The 21,681-nt window shown below is 43.3% G+C and overlaps 1 protein-coding gene across 37 annotated transcripts in view; it reads left to right on the forward strand.

The window, feature by feature from the left end:
* IKZF1 (IKAROS family zinc finger 1) overlaps positions 1-21,681 on the forward strand; it is a 100,378-nt gene that overhangs the window by 60,308 nt on the left and 18,389 nt on the right. For 12 of the 37 annotated variants that reach the window (XM_016957454.4, XM_016957453.4, XM_054687532.2 and 9 more), the window contains 3 exons: positions 3,654-3,713; positions 12,179-12,439; positions 18,179-18,346. In XM_016957454.4, the coding sequence (XP_016812943.2) occupies positions 3,654-3,713; positions 12,179-12,439; positions 18,179-18,346 (489 nt within the window). Of the gene's footprint in view, positions 1-3,653; positions 3,714-5,169; positions 5,489-12,178; positions 12,440-18,178; positions 18,347-21,681 lie in introns of those variants that run through there. The other 25 variants (XM_063815359.1, XM_063815360.1, XM_063815358.1 and 22 more) reach the window with 3 other exon arrangements.

Genomic DNA, 21,681 nt, shown 5'->3' on the forward strand with positions numbered 1-21,681 from the left:
TGCCTGAGAGTTTGGGGAATAGAAATTCTTACCAAATAAGTTAAATTTGCTTTTGATAAGAATATATTTTGTAAAATGTAGAAAACTGAGAAAAAAAGTTTGACACCTGTTTTATCTGCACCCTTTTATTAAACAGTGGCCTGAATTTACTAAAGGACAGAGAACAGGGTTGAGAGGTAATCACTGAATAATAGCTTCGCTAATCCCACAGTGACTGCTTCTTATGACAAGCAAGAGGGTCAACTTAGAGGCAGGACTGCCTTCAGGGGCAAAAGCAAGTCAGCACCTACAAAACTCTCCAAGAGAGTGAGAAAAAGCAGGTTGTATGGCTCATTTTGCAGCTTGCCAGAAGCAATGTGGGAATATTGTCAGACTGCACAGACCTGGGGCCAGCTGGCTCCTAGAGTGCGAGGAGCTCTCAGTGACTGCTGTGCATACTCACCTGCTCTGTGACTTTGTTCGGTCCCTACCCTGGATGTGTGGTGAAGGGTGCCAGGCTTAGCTGCTGGACCAGTGAGGTCCCTGAGGGGGCAGGGCTAAGAGGTGTAGCAGTCGCACTTGACCAATCATTGATTCACTGGTTGGGAATTTGTTCATTGGGGGGACACCATTACTCCCCATGCCTCACGTGCAGGTGAGTGTGTGTATATTTGCATTAACACACAAACACACTTATGTGTGTCCCTGTATGTGCAGCTGCAGTACCTTACACATCTTCCAGTGCCTCTCAAGCATCATAAAAACAGCTTCCACAAAACCTCTACTACCCACCTGGCATCCACAGAGCTCCCAGTGATTGGCTCCCAAAAGATACTGAACTTTGGCATGGAACAGAGTGAGTTTCCACATTTGCTGTTGTACATAATTACCTGTCCAGCTAGAATAGTACACACTTCTTTTACTGAGCCCAGAAGTTTATGTGCCTGAACACGGATGGTACAGGAACAAGGGTGAGCGCTTATCAATTCAGCATTACTCTGGAGACATGAAACAAACTAATAGGTACAGCTATATTTTGTTTTTTAAACAATTTTGTGAACCACATATTTGGGACAAAAATCAACAAGTAAATTTGAATTACACTAGGCAAAGGACTGATTCTTTTGAAACGTGATTGACATTCAACGTCTAACTTTCCAAAAGAAGACATACATGTGGCCCACAATCATATGAAATAAAGTTCATCATCATTGATCATTAGAGAAATGCAAATCAAAACCACAATGAGATACCATCTCACACCAGTCAGAATGGTTATTAATAAAAAGTCAAAGAATGACAGTTGCTGGTGAGGTTGTAGAGAAAAAGGAACGCTTATACACTGTTGAGGGGATTGTAAATTAGTTCAACCATGTGGAAGACAGTGTGGCAATTCCTCAAAGACCTATATACCATTTGACCCAGCAATCCCATTACTGCATATATACCCAAAGGAATATGAATCATTCTACCATAAGACACATGCATGCATATGTTTGTTGCAGCACTATTCACGATAGCAAAAACATGGAATCAACCTACATGCCCATCAATGATAGACTGGATAAAGAAAATGTGGTACATATACCCCATGGAATACTATGCAGCCATAAGAAAAAGAATGAGATCATGCCCTTTGCAGGAACATGGATGGAGCTGGAGGCCATTATCCTTAGCAAACTAACCCAGGAACAGAAAACCAAATGCAGATGTTCTCACTTTTAAGTGTGAGCTGAATGAGGAGAATACATGGGCACATAGAGGGGCCTATCAGAGGGTGGAGGGTGGGAGAAGGAAGAGGATCAGAAAAAATAACAGGTAGTAGATTTAATACCGGATGACAAAACAATCTGTATAACAAACCCCCATGACATGAGTTTACCTATATAACAAACCTGCACATGTACTCCTGAACTTAAAAGTTAAATTAAAAAAAAAATAATGTCTAATAATATATTACAGTATTCTTCATATTCAATGGCAATGTGTGAAGTGGGAAGTGTCTTGACAGAATTCGGTATTTCAAGGCTTACACTTTGATGCCCAAGGCTGCACAAGGCTACATTTTCTACTGGTGAGACAAATTCCAGACGCATTGCATTCAGATCTAATCTCTTAGCTCTAATCTTCAGGGTACTGGTAAACATGAAGAACTCCCCAGTGCTGTAGTCATCATGATATGTACAGCAGGTGGCTGAGCTCTGGATGTAGACTGCAGGGTTATATTAGGAAGTTAATTCTCAAGGCAAGTCATCTTCAAGCACCATATCAGCATGATCAGCAGTATAAGTAGTATCTCAGTGCTTTGTTGTTTAGTCAGAGTTTTGTACTCTATCACCCATTGTAATGTTCCTATTTGCAAAAGGTAATACATACCCTTTAAAACATCTTTGCTTTTTCTCCCATTATCGAGATGCTAGCAGCTTCATAAAGCAGAATAACTAAGGGCAAACAGATTATATAAAGGGTTGGAGCTCAATGAAGACAACAAGAACAGCAAAGGTTATTGTAAAACTGGCTGTTTGCAGGCCAACAAGCACATCCATATGGAGGCAATCAGTTTATGCTACCTCTGTCTGTTTGATGGGATTCATAATATTGACTTTATCCATTAGATTTGGACTACCGGGGAATAAAATAAGCAGATGGAGAGTAAGGATTTGCTAGGAAATAATTCAGCCAGTCACTTTGAAAGCTGTTCAAGAAACAGCTTTCAAAGTGTCTCTCAAACTATGTTTGCCCATTATCCCAATAATTTATTTCCCAATAATTTCATGGGAAAAGAAGGAAGTTCTGTGGTCAGATAAATCTGGAAAACACTGGTTTAAGCAAAGTCCAGTAGGTCTGCTTCCCTGCAGGTCACCTCAGAGTCTTTACTCTGCTAACCTAGGAACTCATCCAACAAGTTTAATTTAACAGCTACACTGTGTACGTCACTTTAACAGTCACTGAGCTGTGACTCTTGGGGGAAAGATTGTGTGTGTGTGTGCGTGTGTGTGTGTACACATGTGTGCACATGTGCAGAATCTACCAAATCTTAAGAGAAAGGAACATGCTGGGAAACTGTCCTGTGAAAGAGAATAGAAACCTGAAGATTTGAGGCAGTGATAGCATTTATGAAAGCAGCTGATAAGGACTAATCACCGAAAGGGGTAGCTCTTTTGTTGGTTGGGGAAAACAGGAATTTTTCCCCCACCCAATGTGCTGCGTTTTCTAATTTTCTATGAACACTTTCTAAGAAAAAGCTGAATGAAGAACATTTGCGATGCAATCAGCTCATTAAGAAACACGCACTTCTGTGAAGATACGTGCTGTCCCAGGAGATGCTCTGCGAGGAGCCTGAGTGTTTGGACTGGAGCTGCTGAATGGTTTCTCACAGTTCTAGAATGTTTGGGGCTGCACCCTCTAAGATGTTGAACCCATCAGTAATTGCTGCAAACCACTTTATGGGATATAATGCTGTGAGTTGACACCTGAGGGGATTGTGGTCCTGTTCATGAGTAATTACTTTTCTGTTGCCTATAGAAGGGCCAGCAATAGCAGATGAGTAGCTGAACAGTGGTTTTGAGTAATAAAACGTTCTTTTTTTAAAAAAGTAATGCTTTCTGTTAAACTCTGACTATACTCTCTCCTGGTATCACAACCCAGCTTTCTTTTTGCCTTCTTTATTGCAGTTACATATGGGGCTGATGACTTTAGGGATTTCCATGCAATAATTCCCAAATCTTTCTCTCGTAAGTATATGCCTTGCTTCTGGAAAACAAAAGCATGCCTTCATCTCCTATCATGTAAATATCGTACGTGCATGTTCCTTCATCAACGCGTGAGATACATTAAATATTCACTGTTCTATTCGTTAGACACCTACCATATCATTTTTGGGTATTTATACCATAAAGTGCAAAACGAAGGTCTAGGCAGTTGTGCGGTGTCCTGGGAGCATGGCAGTGGAGTAACAGTAAGGGTTGGAGTCACAGTAGCACTGATGGGATTGTTACTTCGCGGATGCTGCTGGACAGCTTTGAGATTACTCCTGTAATCCTTTTTATTGAGTGTGAGGATAAAATGGCCATATTTTCTGTCACCAACAAAGAACTGAACATGGTTTCAAGATAATTTTTACAATTTTGTGGGACAGGAGAAGGAGATATGCTCTTCATCTGTGGTTCTGGAGTATTAATTTCAGAACTGAGAAGAGAAAATTGCAGGCCTCCAGGCCGTTATTCTGTGGTGCATCGCTGCTGGAGCCAACGTACTGTTCCTGCTTGGTGCCCGCAGGACTTTCTCTGATCTGAGCTGTTAAACCAAAAACAGATGTGAATTTCATTTTTCTTTTTTAGATATTGAGCTGATAAATGATAAATATATTTGGGTAACATCCTCAAATGAGTACTTTAAAGAACAGAGAGTGCTTTTAAAAATGTATAGAGAGCTGAATATTTAAAGTCATACAAGTTGATAATCCCCTTAGGACCTGTATTAGTAAATTCTCTAATACTATAAAGCAACATCAGAAAACAGGTCGCATGTGTTAACACTGTGACAATTATAATTATAGGCTCTAATTTGAACAGTGCCAGTAACAGTTAAAGACAGGTGTCTGACATCCTGGTTATCAAAAACTATCTGGTGTCTAAGGAATTTAACAGTATCAAAGTACATCTTTTTGCTCACAAACTAGATTGGCTACTTTTCCAGCCTATAGAAGTTACAGAAATCTTTCTTTTACTGATATTCCTTTGATTCCACTTTAAAGCAATAGCTTGATACCTACTTTTTGAGATGTATATGTATTTACATGTAAATGCTTATATATGTGTATTTGTTTACACGTGAGCTTATATGAACATATAAAATATTATGGTATTGGACAGAGAAATGATATTGATTTGAAGAATCATATTGTTGAAGTATTTTGAGAAGTCAAATGCACTTGAGAGTAAGCTAATGCATCCTAAAACATGTTTCTGTGAAGTCTGAGGAAGGTGTCAGCCAGAGCATACGTTGAAGCAGACCCTTCAGTGAAGCCTTCAGTCTGTAAGAATCGCTGCATGTGAAGATGTGTTAATGTTATGATAGTTACAGTTTTTATAAAAGAGATGATATACACTTGGATATGCTTTCTGTCTATATTTATGCAAATGTGTCCATAAGGTATTGGTGTCTCTCTTTCTCTCCCCCTCTCCCCAGTGTTGGAATTGTGACTATCCTTCTCACACAAGCAGCTACTTGGTCTTGATGCCTTCCCCCGCAAAACAGCAACCAAACTGTTCTGGGCCAATATCACCACCTTGTGGTCATGATGAAGAATTGCCCTCTTTGCCCTCAACACCTCTTTTCTTCTTGAAAATTAAAAACAACCCCTTTCACCCCCTCTACTGTCCTTATTCCAGTTTGTGTCCGTAGTTGCTGGAGGAAAGAAAATGCCTATTGCTCTTTTTTTAATTCTCTTTATCTGTTTACTCTTCTGCCTTTCTTTTCTCTCCCTGACTTCATTCCATTTAAAGGCCTTAAATTGCAAATAACGAAAAAAGTATTTTCTAATAATATACCCTAGTGGGACGAAAACAACCTTCTACATTTTAAATGATATTAAGTTATAATAAATGGTTCCATGAACTTTAAAATGCTTAAAAGTTTTATAAATCTCTTTTAGAGGCAACACAAAAATATCTATATATATATCTCCTCTTCACCTCAAATTTTCATTTAATTACCGTGATTCAAGATATATCTTAAATATTTCCATTTCATTTGATTTTTACTTGCTAGTCACCAGTGTTGCAAGAATATTTCTGTACCATTTTTCAAGTAAAATATTGAGCATTTCAAGCTTACATGGCCTAAACTCACACTAGAGTGACTACTTCGGACTATCTTTTCAATGGAAAAATGCGTTCTGAGTACCAAACATTTACTTTTTCAGTAAATATGAAGACACATTCTAAAAAGGAAAGGGAAATGAAGAGGAAGCTTAATTCATTGGTCAGGTGGGGACTGACAGTGTACATTATACCTATGCATTAAAAAATGTTTAATTATCCATGAGCACATACAGTGCCTGGCACAGATTCAGGCCTCTTGGCTCCTCTTGGCATCTGAGTTCCTTGGATTCTCCAGATTCTTCAATCCAAACTTGTCTATCTACCAAAGTCCACCTTCCATACAGGGGTGTGGGGTCTCTCTTAGTACTGTTGGGTGCCAATAACATAGAAGCCCTCTAAGATAGGTCAATGAGATTTTAATTTTTCCCAACTTTAAATAGCATCTGGGAAGGAAAGCAGCTTTTGACTAGGAGTTTGAAAACATCCACTCTTCATATTTATTGTCGCATTTATTGAATAATAAAATTGGGCTCTTGTCCATTATCTCTCAGTCAATGAAAGGGCCCACGGTGGGCATGAGCCAGAGTGTTCCGGAGAAAGAGAGGACCAGTCTCCATTTCATGTTCTATATTTAATCAGTTCAATTCAGCACCTTACTGAGTTTGACATTTTTCTAAGTAATGGGGTGGGGGGTTACAAAATATTTATAAGTATCTTTCCTATCTTCAGGGAGACGTACCATTTCACTGAAGCAATACCACAGCTAAGCAGTTCCAGCTCCGAGTAACAGAGGAAGGAGTGAGTGATTTAGGAACTCACAGAAGGGCACGGCCAGGCAACTCGGGCCCTGGCAAATGTTCCATAGAGACAGCATCCATGGGGTTGAACCAAGCACAATGCCTGCAAATCGGGCAGGCGGGTTCATGGAATTGATTCTGGGGCAGGTATGATCAGCACCATTTAAGGAGTGGCAGTTGTTAAGAAACTGAAGGGATTTCTCATATGGCATTTTCAAAAGAATTCAGCAGGAGCCTTGCATATCCCTTGGGATGGGTTCCGGGGTATTATGGAGCTGCCAGGAGGTGCTCAGCTTCAGTAAGTGCCAGTCATTCCTTCCCAACCTCCTCCTTCATTAGTGGAAGTATCAGCTGGTGTCATTGCCTTCTTCAGGAGGATGGATTTCAAAATGAAGGGCCAACAAAACTCACATTCTCACAGAGCCTCCGTCACAACTGCATGTGTTCACTGCCATCAACAGGCCAACACCCACTTGTTCTTTTCTTCTAGGTAAAGGAAAAGGTCTGTGGGACAAAGGCCCTGAACTCCTCACTCCTTGAATGGGAGGCATATTGGTGGAGGCTGTCACACAACTACAGGTGGCAGGAACCTGCCATCAGGGTTCCCACCAGCCTCCAGGGCTTGCTTCTCTGCCCTGTGTGTGGACACCTTCCACCACTGGAAACCCCTCTCTCAGAAGAACCACTTCTTGCCCTCATCTCCCACTTGCCTCTCCTCGGCACCTTCTCCACCCTCAGGGGCCAAGCTGAGGAAGTGTGCATCCTGTGCCACCAACCTTGCTCGCAGGAATTAGTTTCAGTCCCCAGTGACTGACTCTTCCAAACCTGCACCAGCCTATGCTGCCCTTTTGAAAGGAGGCGTGCGTACAGCCTGGCTGGTACAGAAGATTCCAGATTTCAGTGACTACAGGACTCTGTCACCCCTTCTGTTTGTCTTTTTTCTGTCCACATCTCTGATTGAGGGACAGATTCAGGGAAAACCCCAGAAACCTTTTTCACACTTACATGGGAAGCCAAGACACTCTCATCCTGGGCTTGTGTTTTTAAAATCTATATTTTAATTTCACAGGTCCTTACATTTATGACTAATAGATTTCAGATTTTGAGATACAATCTGTAGTTGCAACTTATGACGATAGTTTCAAGCCCTGATTTCTGTCATCTATGAAAACAGTAAGCAAGTTGCTTGTATTCTCCTCCTAGCTGGATAAGAGACCCCCGTTTTCATGGACAGCCTCCTTGGGTGGACAGAAGTCTCCTGATCTTCTCTATGTAACCAGCACCCACTTTGCATTTTTCCGCAAAGAAAAGAGGAGCTTAACCCCATTTACGGGAAATCCACGCACTGCTTGAATCTTACGCGCCCCGTGGTGACGGTGTTGCCCACTCTGTTCCCACCAAATCCTGCCAGCACCTGGCAGTCATCCAGTCCTTGTCTTAGACTTCACCAACCTTTCCCGTCATAACATGGCTTAGAAGTTGTCCGAATAGTGCTAGAAGCTTTCAGCCCTGGAATGCTCAGCATCTGCCATCTAACTTCCATTAAAACGTTTTGAGCATTTGCTGATACAGGTTCCTCTGTCCTTTTCCCATTATTTTCAGTTCCTTGGCCTTGCCCGTAGTGATCTGTGGATATTGTCTGCATACTCTTTTTTAGAAACCTAGAGCATCGCAGTGTCCTTAATTTTCCTCTTCAAACTCTATATATTCCTGAGCTGATCATCCCTACTGCTGTTCCTACAGACCTATGTGACTAATCTTCTATATATGTCCCTACATCTAGCCATCTAGGTGGAGATCTAGGTACCTATCTCCCTAAAATTGTACTTGGTATCCACATTGACCTCAGGACAGTATGTGATAGGCTCTTGTGCCTTTTCGACTAGGAGTTTGAAAACATCCACTCTTCATATTTATTGTCACATTTGTTGAATAATAAAATTGGGCTCTTGTCCATTATGTCTCAGTCAGTGAAAGAGCCCAGGGTGGGCCTGAGCCAGAGTGTTTGTGTCCCTAGTTCTCTTTTGGTTCTGTTACAGCTCTCAGTGACAGTGTCATTGAGGCTAACAAGGACAGAGTACTGCTTTCAGCCACCATTTGTCCAATGAGTGGCTGATCTCCAGGCCTCTGGCTTTGAGAACATCTGTGATATCTAAGGCAGCATCCATTGTGGGCTTTCCCCCATGCTTCTGTTTCCTTCCTGTCACATAGCTTTGCCTCCTCCTGCAAGCAGCCTGCCGTAGCAGAACCGGTGTTCCTGAAGCCAGAAACCCAAAGGTCGTGTCCAATGCTTCCCTGCTGTTCTGCTCCCCACCTGCAAGCGCCCACACACTGATCAACAGCACACGCCATAGAGCATGCCAAAGAATCCCAGAAATACTCATTCTTAATGATCCAGAAGAACAAGTGATAGCTTCTGGCAAGTTCTAATAGGCCATATGTGCCCATGGGAAAGCAAGAGTCAATTCTCTCTAGTTGGTTGCCTCTGAATTTATGAAGTCAAGCCGCGTAGGGGAACATGCCAAGAGGATTATCCCAGTGCCTGTTCTGCGTGGTGTCCTTTTTCTAGCCTCGGAAGCACTAGGCCTACACCTTCGCTATAGCCCTCGTCTTAGCGCCTGTATTTGAAAAACTTGCCACACCAATCTTAATTTGCTCCATTGTGTTCTAATCTCATTTTAAAAACCACAAGGTAAATGATTAAAAATAATCTTAGATTAAGGAGTACACAGATCTTTGCAGCCTCATTGTGTTTCCAGAGCAGGCTAGTGTAGACACTGGTGAACAAGGAGGGCCTAGAGAATTAGCTTCCTCCCGGAAAGATGCACAGCCTCTACCTGAGAGTACCAATTCCAGAGAACTCAATGGTCATTAAGCACCATTGCCTCGACAGCCAACCAGCCTCACTTGCCTGCCTATCTCCTTTATTTTCCAAGTATCTTGTCCCTGGCAGTGGGGAGAGGTTAGCAGGAGGCTGCTCAGATGCTCTCGGTCTCTGATCTTCAGGATCTGAAGGGGAGAGCATTTGAAGAATCCCCATTGCTGGATTTCTCAGGACAATCCTGCATAATGCCAGGATCTGATGGAGGAGACAGGCAGCTCTGTTAATCCTCTGGTGCATCCTCACTTCTGTGGTCTCCAAGTCCACCATGTCCCAGTTAATTCATTTCATTATTCATCTGTAAGTCATTTCCCTAAAGAGCTAATAAGAAAACACTGGCAGTACAGTCAGCCCTCCATATCCATGGGTTCAGCCTCTGGAAATTCAACCCATGTGGCTTGAAAATACAGTATTCAAGAGACATGGAACCTGTGGATATAGAAGGCAGATTTTTCGTATCCATAGGTTCTATAGGGCCATTTTAGGGACTTGCACATCTACAGACCTTCAGGAGTCTCAGAACTGATGCACTGCAGATACCAAGAGATGACTGTAAGTGGTTAGGAATTTGGATGCTGGGGCCAGGCTGCCTGCAGTTACCTTCCAGCTCTGCCACTTGCCAGCTATGTGACCTTAGCAAGTTGTTCAACCTCTCTGTGCCTTGGCTTCTTCAACTGTAAAATAGGATAATGATAGCACTTCCCTTATGGAGTCGTTGTGAAGGTTAAATAGCAGAGTGCAATTAATGTGCTGTGTGCCCAGCATGTGGTATTGGGGTTAGGTGAAAGACTGTACTGGGATCACTGGGGGTGAGCCTCCATGTGCCATGCCCCAGCCACTATCCTCAGCTAACTTCTTGTCTGTCAGTGTTAGGCTGGCGCTATAATAATTTCCATTTTCATGGATGAGGAAATCAAGGCACAGAGAAGTTACATGACTTGCCTAAGATCTCAGTGTTTTTAAATAGTGCAGCTAAGATTCCAGACCAGGTATTTTTATTTCAGTGTCTGGATTGTAGATCTCTAAATAGAGAGGAACTCCCTGAATAAAATAAGCTTGGAGTGCTGTTAACTAAGTTGGTTATTTAAGACAGTTGTTCTCAGTCCTCAGTGTACATTAGAATCTTCTGGAGGGTATGTTAAAACAGACTGCTGGGCCCACCCGAGAGTTCCTGAGCCTGCAACTCTGGGGTGAGCCTGAGAGTCTGTGCTTCTAGTAAGTTCTCAGGTGATGCTTATGCTGCTTCTCCCAAATTTTGAGAACCATTGATTGAAAATGTTGATCAAAAATTATGTGGTCTAGGCTGAGCACAGTGGCTCACAACTGTAATCTCAACACTTTGGGAGGCCAAGTCAGGTGGATCACTGAGCTCAGGAGTTCGAGAGCAGCCTGGTCAACATGACAAGACCCATCTCTACAAAAAACACCAAAAAAAAAAATGGCTGGATGTGGTGGTGCACACCTTTAGTCACAACTACTAGGGAGGCTGAGGTGGGAGGATCACTTGAGCCCGGGAGACAGAGCAAGACCCTGTCTCAAAAAAGAAACATTTAGTCTTGATTGTCATCTATCTCATTGATCATTTTACTTGGCAAAATTTACCTACCTACTCTTATTAGTCTGTAAAAATGGTTATTAAAATGGTGGCTTTCAGTGTAACTACAAATTCTCTTAGTCATTATAGTGTTGGATTCACCAATGTATCATCAGTCAGTGTTTCTGAAGTGTGTAAATGAAATAACTCCTACTTTCTTTAGGAAGAAAAATATTCAAATGACATAATTACCTTGTGATGTGTGACTTAAAGCTAACAGTAATGCAGAGTCAATAGTGGTCATTGTATTCAAGACACTAAAAGTTCACCTCCCACCCCCCCCCTCCACCCACCACCCAACACACACACAAGCTTCTTTCCCTTTGGAAAAAAAAAGCTCTTCCAGATACCTACATTCATAAACTATCCCAATTAACCCTTCAGCAAGTGGAAGAAGTGTAAGAAAGGATACCTCTTCTTTAGAACACAGGGTTTGTTTTTATGTTATTTAAGATAAACAGGAATTCAAATGGTCATGTACCAAAGAAACACAAAGAACTTCCGGAAATCTGAAAGGGAACTGTGGTCAGAACTCTGAGCATTTTTATGTTTATTGAGTTTTGTCCCAAAGTTTATTAATGTTTACATGCCACAAGGAAAGGTAGCATCACAATAAGAGACGTTTTTCAGGCTTGATAACCACTTATTAGGTATTTTGCCAAACAAGTTCACACATCCTAGAGAGCTGGATTGTGTGACCCAGAACCCACCCTCTAGGGCAAGGTGCCCATCTGATGGGTAGGGTGTAGGAGAAGGCCTCAGACCACTCCTGACGTGAACCTGCTTAAAGTGAGGGCCCAGTTCTAAAGTGGGAACTATGTAAATACCTTTCTAGTGCATTTTCAGATAATCGCCACTGGGCCTATGGATGGAGAGGGCTGGCAGATCTCCCTGTAACCCCAGGTGCATCCCGAGGCCTGCCACCGAAGCCCACTCAAGGCTGAATGCACGGCGAGCTCAGGCTGCTCTCCCCTTGGTATTTGCTAAGAACTTCTGTTTAGTAGCTCTCCACACCTATTTGATTGTCTTTTTGCTGCTGTGTTGTTTTGTTGAGTTTTTTTTTGCAATGACACTGAGTGGCCTCCTGTATTGTTTCTTTCAGCCAGTAATGTTAAAGTAGAGACTCAGAGTGATGAAGAGAATGGGCGTGCCTGTGAAATGAATGGGGAAGAATGTGCGGAGGATTTACGAATGCTTGATGCCTCGGGAGAGAAAATGAATGGCTCCCACAGGGACCAAGGCAGCTCGGCTTTGTCAGGAGTTGGAGGCATTCGACTTCCTAACGGAAAACTAAAGTGTGATATCTGTGGGATCATTTGCATCGGGCCCAATGTGCTCATGGTTCACAAAAGAAGCCACACTGGTAAGGCCTGGCTCAGTTTTTCCTTTAGTGGCCTGGAGAAGGTGCATGGGGTTTGAAGGAGGAAAGCATCCTGTCTTCCTTGTGTTCTGAGCATGTTTCTAATTGACTGGTAGCTCAGTTGTTGCAAGCGATTGGTTCCAAGTGGTACCGAGTCATAGAGTCCTTGTTCTGGTACAGCCTTGTAAAGGACTTCTCAACACGTACCAATTCCACCCTATAAATGAAACAAGGGAAAAGTGAACAGCATCACATGAGAGGCTTGGCGAGGGCTGCTATTATAGTAACACATACTAAGTAGTCTCAGCTGAGCCCTCAGGGTACGTGTGCTGAGTGGTCACCCTCCACAAAACAAAAAATCCTGATACACCAAAACTTACTCCTCAAAGTTTCCACTGAGAAACCATGAGTAAAATGTGTGTTTAAATTGTATCCAAACTAACAGGGTTTGATGTTTAGAAACAATAATCAATGATGGAATAGCAGCAAAATCGAGTTTTCAGAAAGACCTCAGATGAGCTTTCAAATGGCTTGCCCTCTAACAGGAAAGACTTTGAATCAGATGCTTCCACTGGTTATCAGCTCAAATTCCTAAAGAATTTCATCCCAAATCCCCTGTCTTGCTGAAAGGTTTACTGGAAGTATAAGAGAATGTCATGTTCTGTGTCCAGAAAGGAAGGAACACGGGCACCCTAGTGTCAGCGAGTTGTGCTCAGGCTCACAGGATGCCCCCTCACCAGAGGCGTGGGAACACGGCGAGCCCCAGCTGGCCGCGCTCAGCCAGTGTTTCTAATAGCCGGTCACGTTGATGGAAGTGTCACAGAGTTGTCCAACAGAACTGTCCAGTCAGAAAACCACCACTCATGGTGCTGGAGTGTCTTAGAAGTAAAATATGAATAACACACACTTATTTAACTGTAGGCAGGAGGTTTCTTATGAATTGAAGAGAGACTTTTCTTTGCGTGGGAAGCTGTTCTAAAGTTGGGTAAAACACAATAGATCCACCACCTCTAGCAGCCACTGATAGCTGAAACGTGAAACATAGAGACCCTAAGCTATCACTGCCTCTGAGCTGGCATTGTTAGGTCATCATAAAGCTAGCGTCTCCCACTGCAAAACCCAAGAGGAAAAAATAGTTGAAAATCCTATTTTAAAGGCCTAGCAGATTCTATAAGATACCTTGGGAAAATGATGACGATGACTTGAAATCAGACCCTCGTATGCTACTTCCGTGGGGGCGAACAAAAATATGTTCATCAAAAATTAAGCAGAAATTCAGAAAATTTTGTGAGCCAAAAAAGCTGTGTTATCAGGAAATGCAGATATTTGTGGGGTTGTAATTTTTTATATTTGAATCGGGCAGTTTTCAAAATGATCTATTCCATTTGTAGTGTATCTGAAAACCTATAAAAATAAGTTGATATCAATAGATATCCATCTTCCATAAAAATTCAACTTCTAAAATTAAGCAAACTTTGCTTTTTCTAATGGCCCCTTTATCCTCAAATTACCCACTGAAATAGACGGATCACACTCAGCCCTAAGTGAAGCAAGCGTGCATGAGAGTAGTCCCAGCCTCGCCTTTGTAATGAGGTGGAAATTAACATGAAGGTAGGCTACCCTGTGATAGACACTTAACAGGATACTCGGGGACCCATGGTAATACATCCCTGATAAGGAATAGACCTCACAAATGAACTACTTGCCTGTTAATTCATTTAAAGCCTGACTGTACAGTGAAAATTCTCTTAAATAAATATTTGATAAGTGAATCAAATTCTGGCATACTAAATTGCCAAAATATAATGACTGCCTGCCTTGATAAAAAGAATAATTACATTTAATGAATAAACCTGCCAAGTACAGATATGCCAGGTGGCACCTGCTGTTTGCTGCTCACTTCTCCCAACAAATAGCAGCTAGGTGCCACCTGCACACCAATAAGCTGAGTTTTTCACTTACGGAACAAATAACTTTCAGAAGTCAATTTTATAGTTTCTGCCTTGCCCTTTGTTAAAAAAATACACACACTTGAAGCAATGAACTCATGAATTGTTTTCATCATGCATTTCCACTTGCCTAAATATAAAGGGTCCCAGGTAGATACAGAAATACCTGGTTTGGCCAAACTTGGTTTGAATAACTAGACATGCTAGAAAAGGTTTTCATTTTCCTGGGATCTGAGTGGAATATGTTAGAAAAGGCATGCTTTCTGAATTCTCTATGCTTAAAACATTTCTAGAGCAGTGCTTCTCAAACTTGAAAGAGCATGTAAATCACCTGAGATCTCGTGAACATACAACTCTGCTTCAGACCTGGGGGGAGGCAGGAGAGCAAGCATTCCTAACAAGCTCCCAGCTTGTGGAGCACAGAGCCGCCTCAGGCAGCAGGGCAGTGCAGCTGAGCAGTGACAGTGAACAGGGCCATTCGGAGGGCTCTCCACCTGGGGCTTAGGTACGACGGGAATCCCCACTGGACAGGCTAGGACTTGCACTGTGGCCATTGTTCCTCCTCCTGCCCATGGCTGAGTCAGCTTCTCAGTCCCTTCCAGGATACACTGAGAGGATTCAGGGGCGGTCTCGCCTCTGCCCATATCCCCACGTTGGTGAAGTACCACTGGCGCCATTTTCTAATCAGCTCATCGGCACCAGCACGTCACTTCCCCTGTTGTGCAGCTCAGTTTTATATTTCTGACTCGGGTGTAATAGTAACATCTTCCCCACCAATGTCTCAGGGTTAGTGTGAGAACCAGAGAGGAGAGAGGTAGGAAGGAAGCAGGAAATGCAGGGTGCAAATACACCACATTATTATTCTAAATGATGGGATTTTTAATAACAAAGACCAAGAAGATTGTCTGTGCCTACCTAGTTCCCATCTGTAAGATAAAAAGGTGCAGTCCCCGAGCCTCCTAAAAACAGCACCCTAATGGCACTGCTCCTCCCAGGTATGATTGCAGTAGACCTACATCAGTTCTTGCAGTTCAAACACATTTTTTCACTTTCTTCTGAAATGACCTCAAATTCTATGACATAGTATCCATGAAGACTTCCCTTTTTACCCAATGAAGTTACTAGAGGGGGTTCAAACCTTCTTACAGAGGGTTCCTAAAATGGGAGATCTGTGGAGTCATTGGGATTAAAAATTAAATTTCAAATTCATGACATCAATGTCCTCATCCCAGTTAAATAAAAGTAAAGACAACCTTGAAGAAATTTGACCTACTCAGCTGCAATAGCTGTTGACCTGCAGAAGGCAAATGATGGACCCCGGCCACGCAAGAACACACATGGCGTGGGCTGCGTTCTTGTGCCCCAGCTCCATGGACGTGTCTTCTTAGCTGCGGACCCCTCCAAAGGAAACTACTTGAGTGGAGTGCTCTGTATTGTCACTCCTGGGAATGCTCTGTTAACACCCCCATGCCTTGTGCTATGTGTTCATACCAGCATAGGCACTCAGAAGCAAAAAAGGTTTCCAGTGAAATTTGTTTGCAGGCAGGTATTAAGACACCAGGCACTGCAGGATCCAAGTGAACCCCTGCCTGCCTGCCTGCCCTGCCCTGCTCTGCTCTGCAGAAGGGCATGTGTCTGTAGCAATCTGCCCTTTCTGTCTGCGATGGACAGAGACCCTGGCTCTGCCTCCTGTTTTCCCTGTAGCCCTCCAGACCTGGGGAGAGACATGGGACTCCAGCACCTGCCCAGCACGGAAGGGGGTCTTTCCCAGGTATAAGTGTAGGGCTGGATTCACTAATTTAGGGTCATACCACAAACACTGTTGTGTCACCAGGATGTTGTCACATGCTTATTGTGAGCATTTTTGTGACATGAGCTTTCTCCTGAGAGGCCACCCTGTCCAAATGAGAGCTGTAGTTGGAGGCACGTCTGTCTCATGCTGCCTGGGTCTCCCTGCACCAGCTCACTCTACTTTTCCTTTTTATCCACTTGGAGTTAAATGCACACATTTATGCACAAGTGCACAGAAGGCCCAGAACTGTTCCTAATAGATAATTAAATGATCTCTCTCCAGTGGAAACTCTCCTGGGCTACCTGGCTGCTAGCTGTTTTAGCCTCTTCATCCAGTATTGATTTACATGCATCGGTTTGTAACTCAGACAGTATAGTTAGTTAGTTTGTTTCACCATCACCTTCCAACCTGCTTACGTTTAAACTCCTTCTGTCTGCTTAGCTAATACAGATTTCTGTAAGGATTTGGAGAAATACCAGATACCTCCTGGTTAGTATCAGGACCTCTCCATTGGCCTATAATTGAACATCACTGTAAATTAGTTTCAGCTTTTATAGTAATGCATCTAACCCGCCAGCTTAAAAAAAAGTGATGATAATCATGAAATTCAAGTGTCAATATAGACTTTTAAATCTGGTGTGGATGTTAATAGTGCCAGATATGCTTCTGTGTAATCATTTTTGAGAAGTGCTGTCTTCTTTACCATAATCACATTAATCAATCGGGAAATGGTTAAATAGACATTTTAATACATTGTTTTTTCCTGAGAAAAAAAGTGACTCCAGGAAATATGTTGTTACAATATCTCAACACCAGGAATTGTGGTCACATAGCATTCTTCTTCTAAATAAAGCATTTGTTTTACAAAAGAGTTTCATGTTTACTTAAACGTGACAAATGTATCACTCTTCGAAGTGAGAGTTAAATGAAATGTTCCCTGATTTAGATTCCAAGACCTGTGACTACTCAGTAGGACAATAGCATATTTCTTTTACTCAGATACCTGTTTATCCCTTTGTCAGCGCCAGAATGGAGACACAGGTTCTGCCACACAGAGCAGAGGGCCAGGTGTTTTCTTAGTCACAAATGCAGCAGTCTCACCCCTGAAAGAATTCCTTCATAACAACTAAATTGCACCTCTTAGAATACCTGTACTTAAAATATAATTTGTCTTCTATGGATATAGACAAATAATAGCTTAAATGTTTTAGGATTTGTAAAGAAAGAAAAAGCTAGAAATCTCAATGCAACTCTGACTTGTATGTCCTGCCATAGGAAGGTTTGGGACTTTTCTTTGGAAGATGGGAGGCTTCCTTCACAGTTTCTTAACTTCTCATTTTATTCAATCTTTCTCCATCTCTCTCTTTCTTTCTCTCATCCTCACGCTCTCTGTCTGTCTCTCTCCTGATTTGCCTGCTTAGGGACAGACAGGTAATGGAGAAGAAATTGAAAGGGAAAATACAGGGAAAATGTAAATGAAAAGAAGTTATTATAACTGTTATAATGAAGTGCCTTTCATTTAAATATAAGAATGTAACGCTGAAATGAACTTGTGATCCTGAAATGCATTTTTAATGAGTTTCCTTTTTATTTTGCTGCTTCAGTGGCATATTTTAAAGACCCTTTGAAAAAAGCCACATTAAAAAACCCCACCAAATGCCACAACACGCAAAATTGGATATTGGTTTATTCCAAAACTGCTGATCAGGAAGAGTGGCTCTTCATCACAAAATGTTGCAGTCACTTTATTTAAATGAGTTTGAATTTGCATTGTGATGTGCCATTCTGATTTAGGGAAAAAAAATTAGATTTTCAGATCAAATTGACCCAGCCAGTGAAGCGTTAAGGAGCTGGCAGGTTTAGTCTGAAAGCCTCATGTTCTATCAAACCTGCAGCCGGTGGAAGTCACCAGGCCCCCGTGGGAAACAACTTTCTCGTAGCATCGTCCTCATGTCCCCACGCTGAGTTTAGTTCTCACCAGCTCTCCTCTCTCCGTCCCAGGAGAACGGCCCTTCCAGTGCAATCAGTGCGGGGCCTCATTCACCCAGAAGGGCAACCTGCTCCGGCACATCAAGCTGCATTCCGGGGAGAAGCCCTTCAAATGCCACCTCTGCAACTACGCCTGCCGCCGGAGGGACGCCCTCACTGGCCACCTGAGGACGCACTCCGGTAGGTCCCCTGGATGCAGTCTGGGGCTGTCTGGGTGTCCCGGGATTCCTCCACTCTGCCCGCCTGGGTCCCGGATTGTGTCCTTGCTGGCTAACCCTAAGTCCCTCCCAGCTCGCAGTCCTGCATCAGGTGTGAGCTGTTGCTGCTTTGACATTGCCCCATCCCCCCTCCCCATATTCTACTTTTCCCACTGCACCAGGGAGATTGGGCGCAGGACCCCCATGCACATACACACACAGAAGTCTCACCTTAGGTAGCATGTTTCAGAACAGGCCTCCTCATCCCGTTTGTCAGGCTGGTATGGTTTCCCTAAAGGATTTTGCGGGAAATGTTTTCACCAAGTGTACTGCTAAGACCCAAAACGTTTTCAAGTACAATTCTTTCTGTTGTTAAGTCCCGCTTTGGAGTGTTTTACACAGGTGTAATGGATAGCTTTTTTGCAGAGCTGGTAGAGAAGGGTGATTTAGGGCACACCCACCCAGACTGAGCCCAGTGTGGCTCTCACACCAAAAACCAGCCAAGGCCACTGTTACAGAGGCCAGTCTGGGGCTGTTACCAGATTTTAGACAGCAGCCCTTCTCTTTGAATTAGACAGTTAAAGTACAACCCACATAATCTGGAGTCTTGACAAGATCATCATAGGCATAAACGCTCTATCATTCTCAAAACAGTCCCAGCCTGCAAAGTTCAAATCCACTAAAGTTTGGTTAGATCCTCTGCCTCCTGAGAAATAGTCCTGGGTGTTTCATTATCCAGCAGTCCCATAATTCTACAGGGCAGAGGAAGAGAGGGCTCTTGGCCGGCCTGTCATGGATCATGTTTGCCTACAGTGTGGTCTATACAACATGACATGGCACAGGTCTCCTTCATACCGTCCAGTTGGGGATATTTGCTGTAGCATACTGCATGAGGCTTCGGAGGTGAAAGGTTGATGGCTTTTGTCCTTCCCCTCAAGGAGCTTCCTGCCCCAGCCAGCCACCAGCCAGGGCCCTTCTCCAAGCAGCAGCCTCTCTAAGCCGGTGCCCTGGGGGATGGCAATGCCTCAGACCAGCTGCTCCTCACCCACCCCGGGTAGCAGGATAAGGAGAAGCCTCCCTCAGGGAGGCAGACGTGTGTTCTTTGTGAAAGATCTGCAGCGGCCCAGGCCATCTCTTCCCAAATGTGATGCGTGTATTTGATGGTTGAGGGTTTTAGAGGCTGCTCATTGTGTCCATCTCTTTATCACACATTTACTGAGCACCCCTGGGTGCCCATTCTGCACAGAAGACCTCAGGTGCACACAAGGAAAGCACCAATGTGTTACAGGAGGCATGACAGAGTGTCTGAGGGGACAGTGGGAGCATAAGGAAGGGGACAGTGGGTCCTGGGGTGGAAAGTCAGGAGAGACTTCCCATAGAAGGGAGGGGCTTCTGAAGTACATGCTGGAAGGCGAGTGTCTGAGGTTTGCTTTAGAGACATTCTAAACGAGTGTGTGAGTCGGCAGTAATCCCAGAGAGGGGTGCGGCACCCATGTTGGCAAGAACTCGGTCTCACTCCTGGCAGGTGGTCCCTGCAGTAGTTCACCCAGTTGGCTGGAGACAAAAAGGAGAGGAGTCACAGGGGCTGGTGCATCACCTCCTCTCCATCCTGACCTCCTTCCTGGCGGTGCACATGGAGAAGGATCCCCACATGCTCGCCATCAGAAAATTGTCATGATTTGGGTGATTTGACTTCCTAAAAACTTCCAAGAAAGGAGCTATACCAAGCTGAGGAGTTGCTTGCCCGAGAGGGCGGGCAGGTCAGCAGGGGGGCCATGGAGTGGGACACTTGCCTTGTTACAGAGGGACAGGGAGAACAGGTGGTTCCCCTGAGATAGGAAGACAGTAGCATGACGGTGAGCATCTTTAAATGTTCACATGGGGGATGAGCATGTATGGTGGTCCCACCTGGAGACAAAGGTGGTACCTGGGCCTGATAAGCAAGGCCCATGGAGGTCTCAGCTAAGAGGACTGTGCAGTCTGTCTGCCATGCTAACCAGTGGTCTAGGAAGAAGCTTCACATCTGTTGTTTCTAAGGAGCCATGTAGACATAGACACAGTTGGCAGCAATATTGCCTTGGGTTAGTGGGAAGCACCACTTCCCATGTCAGTGGAAAACACAGACACTCATTCTTAGGTTGACACCAACCATAGGTCATCATCACTCCTAGATTACTCTGATTGCAATGGAATCTCTCATGCACATCAGTCCTTAAAAGCAGAGCTGCTCTCTTTCCTTTCTTGTTGTGGAGTTAGGAACATGTAGTGGAGTATTTTATGTTATTCTGGCTCCAGGCCTATGTATTTCATTTGAGGCATGATGGTTTCCTATTCTAAGTACCATTAAGTATTGAGTAGTTATAAAATGGTGGTAGACTTTGGACTGTGTATTTCTATTCTGGATCCACGGATGAGCAAGTGGAGAAAACCCATCATGGATGCAGGGCTGCTGGGGATCTGTCTGTCCGAAAATGCTATAGAGACACACACTGCTCTTGGGGAAAAAAACAGTGATGATTTCTTCAAAATGATTTCACCGAAGTGAAATAAGGACTTTGGCCTTGCTCTGGCAAATTCAAATGTGGCCGCACTCTACTCCATTGTGGAATGGTGACTCCCCTGTCTCATGAAAAACCAGGATCAACATCACAGCTTTCTCTAGCAACTGGTGGTGGCCTGAGGTCTTATGAACTAGCATGTTAGCAGGGATAGAGTTAGGGAATTTGTCCGATGCTGACAGCAAGAGGGTGCTGGGGGAGCTGGAGGGGTGGAGAAGTGATCTCCCTTCCTGCCTCATGGCTTCCTTTGGAAGTTGCAAGCTTAGAATTTCTTTCCCAAAGAATATTGGACTATGCTTCAAGAGACACTTGAGTTCAGTTGCTTACAGTGAACATACTTCTTATGTTCCAGAGTTAAACTCAATCATATTTTCAGAAAAATAGATATTCAGACATCATGTCATATTTACAGGAAGCCATTTGATCATGGAATTTACTGAAGTGATAGCTTTTTCAGGAAAGGGTATCGAGTGGTTATCTATATCCTATTAATTTCTAAAAGCAATGCTCAATAAAATGTGCAATTTTAGGCAATATTCTGTGTTTCAACATTATTTCCTTATGTTGGGGGTACATCACTTTATATAGATAAAGATCCTTTTCATTCTCTATTAAATGGTTGAGAAGTCAAATTTTGGCTTTCATGTTGGTCTTCTTACTGTAGCTTCTGTTCACCTAAGAAAGAGATTTAACCAACATAAGCTTTGGCTAAACCATTGTACCAAACATTTCTATTTGGATGCTCTTAACTTTTATACAA

Source organism: Pan troglodytes, chromosome 6 (assembly GCF_028858775.2).
Source record: "Pan troglodytes isolate AG18354 chromosome 6, NHGRI_mPanTro3-v2.0_pri, whole genome shotgun sequence".
NCBI lineage: Eukaryota > Metazoa > Chordata > Mammalia > Primates > Hominidae > Pan > Pan troglodytes.